We start from the raw sequence: 18315 nt of genomic DNA, 5'->3' as shown, positions 1-18315 counted from the left end.
CAAACTCTTCCTATTCATTTACCCATCCAGATGCCTTTTAAATGTTGACATTGTACCAGCTTCCACCACTTCCTCTGGCAGCTTGTTCTGTACACATACCACCCTCTGCATGAAAAAGTTGCCCCTTAGATCCCTTTTATATCTTTCCCCTCTCACGTTAAATCTATGCCCTCTAGTTTTGGGCTCCATTACCCTGGGAAAAAAAACCTTTGCCCTATCCATGCCCCTCATGATTTTATAAACCTCTATAAGGTCACCCCTCAACTCAACACTCAAATGGTGTTTATGTGGATTCTCATTGGAAAGTGCAGCAAAAGCTTGCGTTTGTATAGCACCTCTAAACAGTAAGAAAAGACAAAAGTTAACACCTCAGCAAAACACATACACACACACACACACACACACACACGCGCGCGCAAGTTTGTGGGGTGAATTTGTACTTGCAGAATTACGTTTTAGTTTGCTCAAAAACTGCATGAATCTATGTAAGTCCTTTTTTTTAGATTAGAATCTGTCTAAACTTTGGGGTACAGACAGTCTCACACAGGGCACCTCACACCTTCAATGCATTATCTGGGCCAACATGGCACATATTGTTAAAGTTCACTTGAGAATGTAACTTTAAGAAAGTTCTGGAATTAACATATGAAAGAACTGAAATCAGCATGCTCATTCTAAAAGATGAGAGACTTAGCAAGCAATCCAGGTCTTTTTCAATATGTAATTTCAGTTACATCACACTGTAAACATTTGCTATAAGTTCTGTGTCCTACGATTTTATACTCCACAACCACGTGATGAAGGAGCAGCGCTCCGAAAGCTAGTGATTCCAAGTAAATCTGTTGGACTATAACCTGGTGTTGTGTGATTTTTAACTAAGCAAAAGAACAAATTCTTCTGAAGGGTGACTGAATGCTTTCTCAGCAATTGGTTTTAAGTAGCAGTTGTACAGAGGAGAGATAGAGACTGAGCATTTCAGAGTGGAAATCTTCTTGCATGTACCTCACCATTTCAGGCACGTTACCTGTATGCAATTTTGATGCGACTCTTATTGTTTTTAAGCTTGAAGATGAACGGAATGAGAATGTGGCATTGAAGAGAGGGACACAGGGTCTGACAGAGGCACGCAACAGTCTAGAGAAGGCACAGCAGAGGCTATGCCACGAGATTCAGGTAAAGGAGGCCCTGGTATGCAACCTGGAGGGGCAGCTGCTGGCAGCAAAGAAACAGATAGACAACCTGGAGCAAGAACTAAAAAGGTATTGTCCAGGCTTGTGCCAGCTTTGTTTGCTGTACTGTTTATTGGGGAGCTATAACTCTGCAATAGTTCATAATCTTATCTGTACAAATCAGCAATTCTCCCACCTCTCCCCATAACCTTGCACATCATTACTTTTGAAATAACAAACAAATTCTCTTCGAATGGCTTGATTGAACCTGTCTCCACTCTTCTCTTGGGCTCTGCATTAGGACCTTAACTGCTTTGTGAAAATGTTTCTTTGTCCAGTTACTTTTAAAACCTTGGCCCCTTTCTGTATGCTTTTGCGAATAGAACAGTATCTCCCTGTCTACTCTGTTCAGACTCCTTTTCAATACCTGTATAGCTTTCAATGACATTACCAATTCTCTGAAACCTCCACTATCCATATCGTAGATGATAACGTTGACTAGCCATACAAATACTGTGTCTACAAGACTAGGCCAGAGGCCAGCAATTTTACAGTGAAGCACTCCTCCTGACTCTACAAAGCCATCTACAAGGCGTAGATCAGGTATGTGCTGGAATGCTCCCCACTTGCCTGGATGCATGCAGCTCAAACAGTGCTCGAAGCTTGACTCTAAAGGGCAGAGCAGCTTGCTTGATGTTGGCACCACATCCACAAACATTCACTTCCACCAAAACCAAGGCACACTGATGCATTGACATGGTATACGACATTGGTTAGGCCACTTTTGGAATACTGCATGCAATTCTTTTGTCTCCCTGTTATAGGAAAGATGTTGTAAAACTTGAAAGGGTTCTAAAACAATTTACAAGGATGTTGCCAGGGTTGGAGGGTTTGAGCTATGGGTAGAGGCTGGGGCTGTTTACTCTAGAGTATCGGAAACTGTGTGGCGACTTTATAGAGGTTTACAGAATCATGAGGGTCTTGGATAGAGTGAATGTCCAAGGTCTTTTTCCCAGGATAAGGGAGTCCAAAACTATAGGGCATAGGTTTAAGGTGAGTGTGGAAAGATTTAAAAGGGACCTGAGGGGCAACTTTTTCATGTGGTGCATGTATGGAATGAACTGCTGGAGAAGACTAGTACAATTACAACATTTAAAAGGCATCCGGATGGGTATATGAAGAAGAAAAGTTTGCAGGAATATTGGCCAGATGCTGGCAAATAGGACTAGATTAATGTAGAATATCAGGTTGGAATGGACGATTTGGACCGAAGGATCTGTTTCCGTGCTTTATTTCTCTATTATTCTAAATCTCTGATGCTGGGAACCACTCTTGTGTATCTTTTTTGCACTCCCTCCTAATGCTTTCTAAAATGAGGTGCCCAGATCTTGACACAATCCTCCAGCTGAGGTCAAGCAAGTGCCTGGTACCATTCCTGAAGAAGGGCCTGTGCCCGAAACGTCGAATCTCCTGTTCCCTGGATGCTGCCTGACCTGCTGTGCTGTTCCAGCAATAAAGTTTCAACTTTGATCTCCAGCATCTGCAGACCTCACTTTCTCCTGGTACAAGTTCATCGTGACGTCCTTGCTTTTGTACTTTATGCCTTCATTTACAAAGCCTTGGGTTCTCTGTACTTGATTAACCGTGCTGTGAACCTGTCCAGACACCTTCAGTTACTCATACACATATCCACCACTGGTCCTTCTCTTGCATTACCCTTTAGAGTTGTACACTTCGTTTTGTGCTTTGCCTCCACGTTCTTCCATTTCTCGCCAATGAACTTCATCTGCTGTTTGTCTGCCCATTCCTCCGTTTGTCTAAGTCATTTTGCTTCTCACAGTTTGCAAATGCCTCCAAGTTTTGTTTCATTCGCAAATATTGACATGTTCCTTTATACACTAAGGTTATTGGACATTTATTATAGGTCAGAAAAAACAAGAGCTCCAGTACTGACCCCTATGGAAATCCTCTTCAAACCTTTCCCAAGCCTGGAAAAAAATTAACTTGACCATTGCTCTTTGGTTTGTATTAGTCAGCTAATTTGTATCCATGTTGCTATTGTCCCTATTTCACGATTTGTACCTTTTGCCCACAAGTCTGTTGTATGACATTATCAACTGCCATTTGGAAGTCCATGTACATCACAATAATAACATTGCCTTTGGCATTGCCTCTTTCAAAAAACCAGCAAGTTAACTGAGCACAATTTTCTATTTTGTTCCATAGAACACAATTCTATGCTAAATTAACCTTCATTTGTCTGCATTTCATGTCAAGCTGTTGTTTCTTACCATCTGTGTTAAATTGATTGGCTTTTAGTTGCTGTTCTTCGTGTTGGTCTGACAAAAGGTCACTGGACCTGAAATTTTAACACTTAATTTCTCTCCACAAATGTTGCCAGACCTGCTGAATTTTTCCAGCAACTTCTGCTTTTGTTTCTGATTTCCAGCATCCGCACTAGTTTTGCTTTTGCACACAGCTGGAGCAGGTAGAGCTTGATCCTCAGCCTGCTGGCCCTGAGGTAGTGGCACTAACACTTCACCACAGGGGCCCACCCCGAATCTAAGGAAGATTAAAACCTTACAGCCAGTGCCTGCATAATTTCCGCATTTAAGTACAGACAGTCAGTCCAGTATCTCGTGCTTATCAATCTCGAACCTTTTCACTGTCTCAATTACCTTTTCTTTCACCGCTGCCTATGTTTATTCCTTTGGATCAGTTGGGGAAAATGTTGAAATTGAGGACAGCTGAAACATTTCAGTCCAGGTGATGCGAATGTTGCTAGGCCTTTAAATGGTGTGTAAACATCTGCTGCCTTTGTACAGAGCTATGAATCAAAGTCTAATGTGAGCGGGTATGGAATGTGCTGATGTTTTGTGATTCATTATCTGGGGCTCAGCTGTTGTAATGTTCATTTGTAATTGTGCTGTTGATTTATATGAAAATGTCTTGTCATGGATGAAAGCTTCTGTTTATCTTTTCTCTTTCCAATCTGCGATTTCTCTTTCTCTCTCTCACTTTCTCTCTCTCTCACTCTCTCTCTGTGCTGTTGCTCTCTTAGGTGATTTGCTTTTTATTCCCTTCTCATGCGCAAACATTTCTGTGACTTCTGTGTTGTCACTTACTCTTAACTCCTTCACTGCCAAGACTGCAGGAACTGTTGGATTGCTCACTCCTCTCAGCTGCTTCTGACTGCTACGCTTTACAGGCTTCTGAAACCAAAGTTAGGTGTTAACCTAATCACCTTCCTAACTTCCCTTTACTACTCTTTCCAAGCTTGATGGTGCATCCTTGCACCAAGGGCCTTTGCATCTTCATCTCTTGGCAATACTAATTTTAAGGGTTTAAAAAGAACTTTTTAATACAAAGTAAAACCATGGAATGCTTTCAGGCTAGAAGCAGAGCTTGAGCGAAGTCAAAGGGCCTCAACACCAACAGAATGCCAGCTCCACCTAACTCCAACTAAGATCTATCCTGGGTGTTCCACGCTCAGCAGGCCTAATGAGGGTGAGTTACATAGCTGAAGACCAGCAAACCTGATTGGGAGTACTTTAAACATTTCTGCTTTGATCTTGACGTGCCAGGCGTAGGTAAGAGATGGGGGTGTCAACTTTCACAAAGGAATTGGATAATTTATCTGAAGTGTTCAAGACGGCAGTGAAAAGGCAGGAGAGTGGGGACTGGCTGAGTAGTTCTTGCAAGAGCCGATACAGACACAGTGGGCTGAATGGCCATCTCCTGTACCGTCAACGTTCCGATTTTACTTGTTCCTCTTTGGAGAAGTGGTGTAGCTCGTTTATGAAAATTCTCACTTAACTTTCTCCCATATCCGGTTCTCTTTCACTTGATTGGGAGTTCAGCAAAGACGGACGAACCACTACTGGGTTTGTCTTTAAGCTGACCACTGTGCCTTCTTCCATCGTCCTTGTCACTTCTTCAAAAAACTCAAATCAAGTTAGTGAGCCATGATTTCCCACACACAATGCCACGTTGACTATCCCTAATCAGCCCTTGCCTTTCCAAATACATGTAAATCCTTTCCCTCAGAATCCCCTCCCACAACTTATCTACCACTGATGTCTCTCGCTCCCTGGCATTTCGTTGCTACCTTTCTTAAATAATGGCACCATATTAGCCACCTTCCAATGGACCCCTCTTGCCCCCCCCCCCCCCTTTCTATCCTTCCAATAGCATCGATACCCTGGAGTTGTCAGTCCTGCCCTGCCCTGAGCCACCTTTTTGTAATAACTGTGATATCCCAGTCCCGTGTTCCCAACTATGCCCTGAGTTCATCATCTGTACCTGTCAGGCCTCTTGCATTGAAATAAATGCAGTTTAATATATCAATCTTACCTCGTTCTTTACCTTTCTCTTGCCTGCTTTGACTTGCTCATCTTTTCAACTGTACTAACCTCGGACTAAGCTCTTTTCTTGTTATCACTTTGGGTGCTCCCCCTGCCCTTGTCCCTGTACACCAGCACCTCAGCCATTCATCTGCTCTATGATACTATTGCTAGTCTGACTAGCACATGACACCAGGAGTATTCCAGATATTCCTACCCTCAAGGACCTACTTTTTAATCTGCCTAATTTCTCCTCAGAATTTTGTCCCTTCCCCTTCTTGTGTCATTGGTACTAACATGTACAACAACCTCTTGCTAGTCACTCGCCCCTTTTGAGAATATTCTGCACCCTCCCAAAGATCTCTGTGACCCTAGCACCATCAATGCGCCATTCTGATGTCTTGCTGTTGGCTGCAAAAACATCTGTCTGTGCCCTATCACAATCCCCTATACAATCAATTGCTTGGAACCTGACACACCCTCACTACAATAGAGCCTGTCTTGGTACCAGAAACATGGCTGTCAGTGCTACATTCCCCTGAGAGTCCATTACCCCCTACATTTTCCAAAATAGTATACTTGTTTGAGATGGGGATAATGGAGGAGACTCCTGCAGTACCTGCTTACCTCTCCTACTTTTCCTAGAGGTAACCCATTTACATGACTGGATCTGCAGTTTACCTCCCTTCCTGAAACTGCCATACATCCCACTCCCGGCTCATGTAAATTCCTCATTGCCTTCAACTACTGCTCCACCTGCTCCATGCGATTGGATAGGATTCACAACCAAACGCACTTCCAGCAGACATAATCATCAGTAAAATGGAAACTCTCCCTAATCTCCTACATCTGACAGGAAGAGCACACTGTTCTACTAAAGGCCACCTTTGTCCCTTAATCTATGGACCTAGAAAATAGTGCAGTCTTAATGCTCTAGGATAGCCTAGGATAATTTAATATCGATGCTTTATATTTTTAAAAAAATTAATCTAGACAGATCTCAGTAAAACACTAAAGAGAAAACTTTACCCTACTCACTATTGTAGGTTTACAAGTTGCTTGATTTCTGCACACCTTCTAAAATCATGGAGCATATTGTGTTAATCTGACCAGGAAAAAATATCATCGTGATAAAAACTGAAAATGTAATGGGGCCAGAAGGTTGGTTGGCAGCTGTGGAGAGAGCAACAATTCCGAATGATGAGGGTGCTTCCACCCTGGATGTGTTTGAGTTTTCTTTTAAATGTTGATGTGATTTGAATTTGGCTTCTGGGAGGGACCCATATTTACAGATTCCAGCACCTGCAGTAATTTGCTGCTATGTTAGATTAAGGGGTGTGGGCATAACTGAGTGGGCCAACAGTTCAGAGTCCAACTCATCGCTATAAGACTTGCATTAGGGCGGCACGGTGGCTCAATGGCTAGCACTGCTGCCTCACAACGCCAGGGACCTGGGTTCAATTCCTGCCTTGGACTGTCTGTGGAGTTTGCATGTTCTCCCCATGTCTGCGTGGGTTTCCTCCGGGTGCTGCGGGATGTGCAGGTTGAATTGGCCATGCTAAATTGTCTGTAGTGTTAGGTGGATTAGTCAGGGGTAAATGTAGGGGAATGGGTCTGGGTGGGTTGCTCTTTGGAGGGTTGGTGTGGACTTGTTGGGCCGAAGGGCCTGTTTCCACACTGTAGGGAATCTAATCTAATCTAATCTACTTCCCCCTAGGTGCAATGGCAGGCTCTCTGACCCCTGAAAAAACTGTTTGCATCTACTGTCTGAGAAAGAGAGCTGGAATTTAGTGTAAATGTGACTTGCAGTCTCTGGTCTTCGAGGATCTGTTTAAAAATGAGGTTTTATTTTAATTGCAGGGAACATGTTTTGCAACGATTTAGTCTGCCAAATATGTAACCTTCATGATTAAGCAAGAGAGAGAGGAGCACTTAACCTATTGTGCCTTGTCAAAATTTGTATCCTGGGAATTAAAAGGGCACATTCTAACTGATACCATCATCAACCGTGTAGGAGTAATTTCCTTTTATATTCATTTTATTTACTTGCTCTTGAGATGTGGGGTCTTGCAGGCCCTTGTGAAAGTGGTGGCCAATCCTATTGTAGCGCTGAAGCCTGTGTGGCAAGGGTGCTCTCTCAGTGCTGTAAGAGTAGAAAATCTGAGGAATGTTTGCCTCAGTAATAATGGACTGGTGTGAATTTGATTATGTTCCCAATGCATCAGTTGCCCCCTCCTTCCATGTGGTCGAGGTTGTGGCAGTTTTGAGGGCTTCGTGAACTGCTTCCCACAACGCTAAAACCAACAGTAATGTTTACTATGGCACCTTGATTTCTAGGTTCAAGACTGGATGAGCTGCAAGAAAAGTATAACCAGGAGATAGAGGAGAAGAAGCGACTAGTTTCAGAGGTGAAAGCTCTGAAACTGCAGGTTGGTGTGAATTGGTGGATGGTTGACACTGAATCGTCACTGCACAGTCAGATATAGAGTAGTTTGACAAATAAGATCAGGGTGTTAAGTAGCAGATGTTGTTTGTTCATCCCCTGTTTGCATCGGGCTGTATTTTATTTCCCCTGTACTGAAAAGTCAGAGGTTGCAGCACACATGGACACGGATTTGGATTTGTTTTCAGTTTGAAGCTTTGGAGATGGTGGGGGCTGATGAGGACATAGGGACCCCTCTTGGTGATTGGTGGGCAGATCTTGTGGCATGCTAACAGTTCTCCAACAAGATATTGGAGAATTCACAGACCTACAGAGATATCAGTGTAAGAATGGGAGAGACTGGGAAACTTAAAAAGTATGTTACTTGGCAGGGGTGAGCAACCTTCCTTAAATAGTTTCCAGTCTTCTGGTCCTCCCCTCTGGAACCACCTTCCCCACTTCTGTTGTCTTAAGCAGCATTTCTTTACCTTGAAGAGTTCTCTTAACATCGTCAAGTTGCTTATCAAAGAAGTTAGGGATGAGCAATACAGGTAGCTCTTGTATAGTGTGATGGGTGCATTCTTGTGCAACCCTGCATTACAGAACAATCACGTTTTAGAAACAGCGCTTAAAAGTGTTGGTGCTGTAATCATGTTACACCCAATACACATATTAAAAGTTCACTTTAGAAACCGTGTTCCCAGTTTGTCAGGCATGTTACAGTGAATTCGCGTTAATGAAATGCACGTTAGAATTCCTACATTGTGGAAATAGGCTCTTTGCCCAACAAGTTCACACTGCCCCTCTGAAGGGTATCCCACCCAGACCCATTACCCTACATTTTCCCTGACTAATGCACCTCGCCTATGTGTGCCTAAACACTGTGGATAATTTCCCATGACCACTCCACCCTAACTTGCACATCCCTAGACCCTATAGGACAATTTCCCCTGACCAATCCACCTTAACCTGCACATCTTTGGACTGTGGGAGGAAACCGGAGCACCCGGAAGAAATCCCACGCAGACACTGGGAGGATGTGCAAACTCCATGCAGACAGTTGCCCGAGGCTTGAATTGAAACTGGGTCTCTGGTGCTGTGAGGCAGCAGTGCTAACCACTGAGCCTGTAAATGCTTGCAAATCCAATGACCTCCACTTGCATGAGCAACTCCAAAAATGAAAGTCATCTTCTAATTCCCCCTTCCCTCCTGTGAAGCATCTTGGATCTGATATTGCACTGGAGGCTTTAAATAAATTTAAGATTTTCTAATCTTTGGAGGAGAGTGGTTCATTTGTCTGCAGTGCAAATTGAAGAAAAAAATCCACTGGGATTCTCTGGCTGTCTTCCCCTCTATGGCCTCTTCCCTCATCCAGTAATGTAATTAGAATCACTTGTTTGTGACTATGTGAGTGGGCTGCTGAATTGAGATACGATGGAGTGGGATAACTTGGGCCGGAAATTGTATTGTTTTTACAGTGTTGTCTTTAATTACAGGGACTCGTTTTTCTCTTAACATAGAATCTGTACAGTTTGGAAGCAGGCCATTCGGCCCATTGAGTTCACACCAACCCTGTAAAGAGCATCCCAGCTCCCTTACCCTATCCCTGTCACCCTGAAGATGAGGGACCTTGTCAAATGCCTTAGTAATATCCATATGGACAATATCTGCTGCCTTACCCTCACTTTGTCATTTCCTCAAAAAACTCAGTCATGTTTGTGAGACAAGACTTCCTCTGCATTAAACCATGTGGACTACCCCTAATAATTCACTTCTCCAGATACAAGTAAATCATGTCCCTAAGAATCTTCTCCAATTATTTTCCTATCACCGATGGCTTGCCGACCTACAATTTCCTGGATTATCCCTGTTGCCCTTGTTGAACAAAGGAATAGCATTGGCTAGTCTCTAGTCTTCTGTGGTCACACCTGTGGCTAAAGAGGCACAGATGTGTCTGTCAAGGCCTCAACCTCTTATCAAAGACAATTCAGTTTTATTTTGTTTGGTCAGGATTTTCTTATTTTACCCCTGCCAGATTGCACTACACAAATGATTAACTTGACGTCGTTGCTGAGTGATGGCTGTGGAGAGACGCTAATAGATTCCATTCCCACTTTCCTTCATTATGTGAAAAATGGGTGATGGGACCATTTATTACAGAGCTCCTGTTGCCTAGCGTATTTTTCAAGTCAGTGCCTTCAGGTTGGGGATGGAGGAGATACACTCGGTCTCGCCTTCCAAGCTCATTCACTGAATGTTCTTTGACCAAGGTTCAACAGTTGCAGTTCAGCAGCAACAAGAGTCACCGGGAAAGTGCTCCACAACAGATTAGAGCCTCTACGTTTTCGTGGCAGCAAGAGGGAACACCAACTCGGGTGCCCGAGAGTCCTGTTGGGCGAGGATCACCCTCCTCTGTATTTCCATGGGAGCAGCCGAGGTCCCCTCCGTACTACAATTCCAGCAGCCAGAAACAGAATGACAACAAATCCAGTACCCTTGGATCGAAGCGTGGGAGTGGCCAACTCAGTCCTCTTGAGGTGTCTGCAAATGCTGAAGTGCAGGAATTGAGGAAAGAAAACCAAGGTGCCGTGATACTGTGGTATTTTTTTTTTGCGATATTGTTTAGATACCTGCTATCCTCCTTTTTATTTTGCAGATTCTGCCACATTCCTGCTCAGCCAGTCTGGCAACCTGACATTTACAGGAAAGAAAGGCGTAGTTATCTCACCTCTCGTGTTGATACTTGTGGAAATTAGTGTTCTGGGAAAGCTTCAGATTCAAATATAATCCAGCGATGACCGCAGGAAATGCTGGAAAATACCCACTCACCAAATCGTGTTATATTGTTTGAGAGAGAGGGGAAAACAAATAGTATGAAAAGGCTAACTTATTTAAAAAGGTCAATAAGCAAGTGTAGAGTCAAGGTGGGTTAGAAGAGGAAACTTAAGAGGGAAGTCTGTAATGGTGTAGTGGGCACAGATAATGGAATGACGGTGCCAGGCAAAAGGGTATAATAACAGAACAAAATAAAGAAGCAAAAGATGCATCCAAAAAGATGTTAATGGTAACAGAAAGCCATTACTGCCTGCTGTCTGAGCAGATGGGATTCATTGGTTTTGATCAGAAATTGCTGTGTCCAGAGGTTTGTCAGTTGCCTAACCAAAAGATGTGGTGTTGTGCTTCTTGAGTTCACTTAGTCATAGAGATGCATTTCTTTAAACATCACTGGAACAACGTGGGTGGCTGAGGGACAGAGACCTGGGAAAGGAGAATGGAAATGCCAGGCAGGTGGAAGGTCGGCATCAAACTACTTCCAAACTGAGTGGGGGGTGTTCAATAAGGTAGTGGGGTGAACTAGCACAGATTCTCCAAAGTCAAGGAGACCACATCATGAGCAGCTGAGAAAGACATGTAGTATGTGTGAAAACTTTGCTCCTCCTGGTAGGAGCAGCTGGGACTCTTGAGGGCAGAAAGGGGGCTGAGGTGATGGGGCAGACGTTGGATTTCTTAGTTTGTGTGGGGGAGTGTTGAGCAAAAGGCGGGGGGGGGAATATTAGTCATTAAAGGGTAGAGCATTGTCAGGGCTGCCTCTCATTTCTCTAGATTTTTTTTTTAAACTGTGTATTACTAATTGCTTGGTTTGGAAGGTGGAATTTTGTGAGAATTCCAAGATGATATTTTGCAGAGATGAGTCACAAGTGGACAGGATAGTGAAGAAGGCTTTGGGACACTCTACTTTATTGGTCAATGAGTTGAGTATAGGAATTGGGATGTCATGTTGCAGCTCTACAGAACTTGGTTAGGCAGCTTTTGGAACACTGCATTCAATCCTGGTCTCCCTGCTATCGGAAAGGTGTTGTTAAACTTGAAAGGGTGCCGAAAAGATTTACGAGGTTGTTGGAGAGTTTGAATTATAGGGAGAAGCTGAATAGGCTGGGGCTGTTTTCCCTGGAGCATTGGAGGCCAAGTGTTGACCTTATAGAGATTTATAAAATCATGAGGGGCATAGATAGGGTGAATAGCCAAGATCATCTTCCCAGGGTAGGGGAGTCCAAAACTGGAGGGCATAGGTTAAGGTGAGAGGGGAAAGATATAAAAGGGATCGACTTTTTCACATTGAGGGCAGATTGTATGTGGAATGAGCTGCCAGAAGAAGTGGTGGAGGCTGGTACAATGACAACATTTAAAAGGCATCTTGATGCGTACATGAACAGGAAGTATTTAGAGGGATATGCCAGCAAATAAGGCTAGATTAATTTAGGATATCTGGATGGGTTGGACTGAAGGGTCTGTTTCCGTGCTTCACAGCTCTATGACTCTATGTAAATTCACGTAAGAGTGAAACTGGTTAAATCGTACTTAAACAGTTGGGTGTGTGAACAAGATATTAAGGTGATAGTGAAGGAGTGCTGGTTATACAGAGGCGATAATACCCACAGGCATTTGATAAGACATCACACACAAAGTCAGTTGGCAAAATATAGGCTCAGGGAGTTGAGGGTAACCTATTACCCTGAATAGAGGATTGATTAAGGTACAGAAAACTGTAGGCGTAAATTGACCCTTTTTAAGTTGGCAGCTTGTAGGTGCCCATTGGAGTGTCTCAGGAATGATTGCTGGGGACCTCGGCCTTCTATAATCGATACTAATGCCTTGACCAAAGAGATTATGGCTACTGTGTTTCAGCTCGCCGATCATGCAAAAGCTGCTTGGAATGTCAGCTATTAGTGGCTGCATAGAGAAATAGACAGGCTAAGTGAGTTGTGATCTAGGAAGTAAATGTGTTGATTGGAGTGGAAGAGTAAAGATCTTGCTTAAATTGCCATAGGGCTCTGGTGCTGGATTGCTCCATTGGAGAAAATTCCAGTGTCCCTGGAATTAAAAGCTGGTCTTATGATAAGAGTTTGACTAATGTGAGGATTAGAGAATGCGAAGTGATCTCATTGAAATATTGGCGATTCTGCAGGGGGTTGATAGGATAGACACCGAGAGGTTGTTCGTACTGGTTGGTGAAGCTAGTACGTGTGGGCACAGTCTCAGGATAAAGGGCCGCTCACTTAGGATTGAGATGGGAACTTTTTTGCTCGAACGGTTATGTGTCTCTGAAAAATAAAGCTTCCAGAATCCTCTTTTGGAATAAAAATTTCCAGTATGTTTAGGACTGAGATAAATGAGTTTTTAGAATCTCCAGAATCTAGAGATATTAGGAATGGGCAGGAAAGTGGAGTCCAAGATCAACCCTCGTAGTGTTAATGGCGGAGCAGGCTCAGTGGGCGGAATGGTTTATTTCTGCTCCTATCTCTTGTGTTCTTGTAACTTTTAATATGTAAAAAAAAAAAAAGCAAGTTTCAGTAGATTGTAACTGCTGTTTTTGTGGTGTGCAAAATGATGCTTTATTTGGTTGCTACTGTTTGTTGCAGTGCTGCAGAGTACAATGTCTGAGCTGGAGGTTTGGGTTCACTCCCAAGAGAAAGAGATTAAAAATCACCTGAACAAGTTGCAGGAAGTGCAGTCACACCTGGAGAAATCCAGAACAGAGCTGGCGATGAAAGAACAAGCTTTGGTGAAGAGCAGAGATGACCTAATGAGAGCAAACATACAGCAGGAGCAGAACAACAACAAGGTTTGACCTCTCTTTGGGAATTGAGCTATACTTAACTGAGCTGCTTTATAATTGGAGGCTAGAGCACAGTATAAAAGGCAGTGGGTTAGACTGAATGGCTGATGAAAAGGGTTAAATTCTGGGCTTCCGTCTCCGTTGCCTGCACTAGTTTACGCTCCATGGGATGAGCGTTTTCTCCACATTAGTGGACACACCTTAAGTTGGATTGTGTTGCTTTAATTTTGAAAAGTATAGAGAGTCCTCGTCTGCACATAGCTTATTCAGTTGGAATGTTTCATAGGACAATACAAAAGGAACTTTACTCTGTCAGCCCCGGTCCTGTATATGTTCTGGGAATGTTTCATGGGAACAGTGTGGATGGGGCTTTACTTTCAGTTTTATAAGAGTAGAGGGAGCTTTACTGTTTCTAACCTCGTGCTGTACCTGCCCTGGGAGTGTTTGATGAGGATGGTGTCAAGGAACCTCTCTTTTTTGTCATGGTGCCTTATTGAAAGGGTATTCCTTATCCATGACAAACATTTCTCTTGCACTGACTACAGGAAAATGTTTTTTTTTTAACTATCTTAAATGGCTGACATATTGGAGAATGAAGTTGGTGATTCATTTTTTATTTTATCTTGCCAGTGTGCAATTCTAGAGCAGAAACTGAAGCAGGTTGCTGAGGAGCTGAGCTGTCAGAGGCAGAATGCAGAAAGTGCTCGACGCCTGATGGAGCAGAAGTTTAAGGACAAAGAGAAAGAACACCAGCAGGTTAGAATAAATAGATTAGTGGAGAGTAGTCTGCACAAATACTTTCTTTCATCCTTTCATTGCCGATCACCTCACTCCCTCTTGCTGTGCATTGGAATTGTCTCCACCTCACACTCTTTCCTTTCATCCATTTATATCAGTTTTTAAATTTGTGAACCAATATCTGGACATCCTCATTCTTTATGAATTCACATGAGATGTGAGAATCGATTTAAATAGGGTTGGTCTGGGGACTAGGCCCAGTACCACAGGCATCGGCGGTTCTCCTGTGGAAAGTGGGCTGTTAAATTGTGTGCAAGACAGCCAAGCCTGATGATCTTAAACAACACTTTATTTCCTGTATGGTGGTTGGGAGCAGGTATCTGGGCTCGTTTCCCATTCTAATCCAGAGATGTAGAGTACAGTTCTGGAGCCCCACGTGCTGTCCAGCCTGAGTTTTTAGGTTTCTTGAGGCAGAATGGGCTCAGTAGCGTAAGGCCAATGAGGAGGTGTTGTTGACCTTCATAAGTAATCCAGTGTAGAAGTCTATTTGCTATTGGCAACTTTGCTTTATCAGATGATTAAAGTGCAATGTGCCCAATACACGATACCTATTCTATTAGTCAGCACTAATTGTGGAGATATTAACTGATGAATGTGCAATTTTCTCCTCTCCACTTGTTAGGAGCTGTCTGATCAGCAACGTGCATATTGTAATCTGGAACATCAGTGCAAGCAAGAGAAAAGCCAACTAAACCAGGAGATCCAGAAGCTCAAGAACGAGCATCTGGCTTTACAATCTACAATGGATAAAGTAAGAGAAGCCAAGTGTAATTGAAAGCGTACATACACCATAGAGTCATTCAGCACGGAAACAGATCCTTTTTCCCAGCCAGCCCATGCTGAACAGAATCACAAACTGAACTAGTCCCACCTGCCTGCTTCTGGCCATATTCATGTACTTATCCATGTGTATTTTAAACATCGTAACTATGCCTGCATCCACCACTTCCTCAGGAAGTTCATTCCACGCACAAACCACTCTCTGATTTTTTAAAAAAAAATTGCCCCCAAGTCTTTTTTAAAATCTCTCCTCTCACCTTAACAATATGCTCCCAGCCTCAAAATCCCTCATCACAGGGAAAAGGTGGAATAATGAAGAGCTTTTGCCCGAAACGTCGATTTTTTTTTTTCCCCTACTCCTCGGATGCTGCCCGACCTGCTATGTTTTTCCAGCACCACTCTAACCTTGACTCTGATCTCCAGCATCTGCAGTACTCACTTCTGCCACAGGGAAAAGGCAGCTACAATTGACCCTATCTATACCCTTCGTGATTTTGTAAACCTCTATAGGGGAACCTTGATTATCCAAACAAGATGGGCGGACATTATTTCATTTGGATAATTGATTATTTGGTTAATTGATTCAATGTCTCTCCTCTGAGACTCAGAGTTTTCTGTTAAATTTCCTCCCCGTTCAGGAGAGGACAGTAACATACCGTGCACGAGTCTCCTTTCTCCACCCCCCCCCCCCCCCAACCACCACCACCACTGTCCAACCCTTGTGCGCCCCTGCTGCCGGGGCAGACAGAGTGGGCACCAATAGTAAGACTGCTGCTGCCTTTGTGGGGTAAGTCTCCAAATAGTACGTGCATGCACGCACATGCACAGAGAGACACAACTTTTTACTGCAACTTTTTGAAAAGTTCTACCTCTGCCCTGTACAGGGCAATGTTAAAGAGCTTATCTGGGGAAGTGCGGTTTAGAGTTCACCCCTATGTAGAACTCTAGGGAAAGTGTGGGGAGAGGGAGAGTGGGTGGGAGGTCAGTCATTTGGAGATGGTGTCTGGGCCCCCATCGAAATCCAGGACTGTTTTCTGTAGCATTTCAGTGAGCCGAGATCGTTTTTACTCACCGTAAACAAAAGACGCGATCAGGATTGAAACAGCTCTTTGGTGTAATGTTTCTATCGGTACCTCGAGATCTCCTTCGGCTAATCCGATATTTGAATAATTGATATATGGATAATCGAGGTTCCTCTGTATATGGTCGTCACCTTCATTCCAGACCAGCTTGATTCTTGAATGGGTTAAAGAAGGAATTTCATTGACTATTGGGGTCACTTTTTTTTTATAATTATAATCAAACCTGTCTTTTAAAGTGGAAGCTTCATCAACAGAAGGAACTTCCATCAAGGTGGTTGCTTTACTTGTGATTGTATCTTTTGCTGGGTTTGAGAAGAGGGTGGGCAAGAAATTCTGTTGCGTCCATCAGAGAAAACTTTATCCAGACAGTGATAAGTTTGTGGAACTTGCCATAATGCATAGTAGTTGAGACAGACAGCATAGATGGATGTGAGGGAATGTTTTTAAAATTAATTTGTGGGATGTAGATTTCACATGCTAGGCCAGCATTTATTGTCCAGAAGATGGTGGTCACTTTCCTTTTGGAAGGAACCACAGTTGTCTTTGGAATGTTGGTCTCCCACCGACTGTGCTGCTCGGAAGGATGTCCAGGGACTTGATCCAATGGCACTGAGTGAGCTGCCAATATATTTCTGAGTTGGGATGGAGGGAAATGTGCAAATGTTTGTGTTCCCATGGATCTGCTGCCCTTGTCCTTCTAGGTGGTCAGGGTCACGGGTTCAGGAGATGCTATTGAAGGGTGAGTTGATGCAGTGCACTTTGTCGCTGGTACACACTGGTGACAGTGCGTTTGTGATGGAGGAAGTGAGTGTTGAAGGTGGTGGTTTGGGTTCTAATCAAGTGGGCCACTTTGTCCTGGGTGGTATCATGTTTCTTGGGTAATTCGATTTGGACTCCTCCAAGCGCGTGGAATGTTGAATAGCAGCTGCTGAGACAGGGGCTTGTTGGCGAGAGAAAGCAACTAAATGTTAAGAGGTGACATCAAGGGGAGGCTGTTGCACACTATAAGAACCAGCATAGGCCAGATTACTCACGTAACCTGTTTCTTTGTTGTACGGTTTCTGTGATCCTTCAATGGCGTTTAATGGAGAGCACAGCTTTGTCTGGAACTGGATCAGCCTCTCCATCCCAACCGAGGCTTCATTTTTATGAAATCTGCCAGCCACCTGTTTTTGTCCCCCTTGTATCACCTGAGTTCTGTCCATTAAGAGGAAGCAAGATCTCCAAGATAAATGTTTGCTGCTTTCATTTTAATTTGTTGATAAATCATCTGGATGAAAGTGCTTGAGGCTTCTCAACTCTTGTAGATGTCCTGATTTTGGTTAAATATTATCGGCTAGGTGGTTCTACGTTTGTCAGCATGTGAGTGAATGTTGCTTCTTTTCTGACAGATGGCAGCACAGAGACAGCAGGTGGACAGAGAGTTGGAGGAGGTCAAAGCTAACTTTCACTGTGCAGAAAAGGAACTAGCGACTTACCAAAGAAAAGGGGACACTCTGCAGAAAAGTCTCCAGGTGATGTTTACTGCGGATCTTACTATAGTTTAAGAAACCTGCCTTTTCAATGGTAATTCCAACTTATCTAATTTCTCATGTTTCCTGCTATTGGAATGTGGGATCTGGATATACCAAATAAGCCCTGGAATCAATTACACCATCCAGAGTAACATGGGAGCCAGAGTAGGCTACGCAGCCTGTCAAACCTGCTTCACCATTCACTTTAAATTGTAGCTGTTCACCTACTTCAACGCCACTATCCCGATATTCCTTGTAGCCGGTCTCCGGAATTCTGTCGATTTCTGTCTTGAGCATGTTTCATGATTGATTGAGTTCCACAGCTCTGAGGTAAAGAATTGCAAAGATTCACCATCTTCTGTGTGAAGAGACCTCTCCTCGTCTCAGTCTTAAGTGGCTTATCCTTTTATCCCGAGATCACTTCCATAGGTCTCTGCCATCCTTGGTGGCCTCCCTGCCTGGTGTAGCAGCCTCCTGCTGTGGCATCCTTGGCCCATCTGGCGGTCTGAAGCAATCTTCCAACCTCATGATCCTCAAGGTGAAGCTTGGCACAGTCAGGAGCCAGGGATCTATTGTGGACTGGAGGCTAG

At 43.6% G+C, this 18315-nt stretch overlaps 1 protein-coding gene across 4 annotated transcripts in view; it reads left to right on the top strand.

The window, feature by feature from the left end:
• The window catches only part of LOC122543856 (uncharacterized), a 48970-nt gene that overhangs the window by 11792 nt on the left and 18863 nt on the right, over positions 1 to 18315 (top strand). For 2 of the 4 annotated variants that reach the window (XM_087983764.1, XM_043682705.2), the window contains exons 3-10: positions 1063 to 1259; positions 4561 to 4676; positions 7850 to 7941; positions 10205 to 10517; positions 13355 to 13557; positions 14182 to 14307; positions 14972 to 15100; positions 17603 to 17725. In XM_087983764.1, coding sequence (XP_087839890.1) covers positions 1063 to 1259; positions 4561 to 4676; positions 7850 to 7941; positions 10205 to 10517; positions 13355 to 13557; positions 14182 to 14307; positions 14972 to 15100; positions 17603 to 17725 — 1299 coding nt within the window. The remainder of the gene's footprint in view (positions 1 to 1062; positions 1260 to 4560; positions 4677 to 7849; positions 7942 to 10204; positions 10518 to 13354; positions 13558 to 14181; positions 14308 to 14971; positions 15101 to 17602; positions 17726 to 18315) is intronic. The other 2 variants (XM_087983766.1, XM_087983765.1) reach the window with 1 other exon arrangement.

This window comes from Chiloscyllium plagiosum, unplaced genomic scaffold (assembly GCF_037043375.1).
Source record: "Chiloscyllium plagiosum isolate Xiang-an unplaced genomic scaffold, Cpla_swu_hap1 HiC_scaffold_46, whole genome shotgun sequence".
Classification (NCBI taxonomy): domain Eukaryota; kingdom Metazoa; phylum Chordata; class Chondrichthyes; order Orectolobiformes; family Hemiscylliidae; genus Chiloscyllium; species Chiloscyllium plagiosum.
This window is presented reverse-complemented; position numbering and strand designations above follow the sequence as displayed.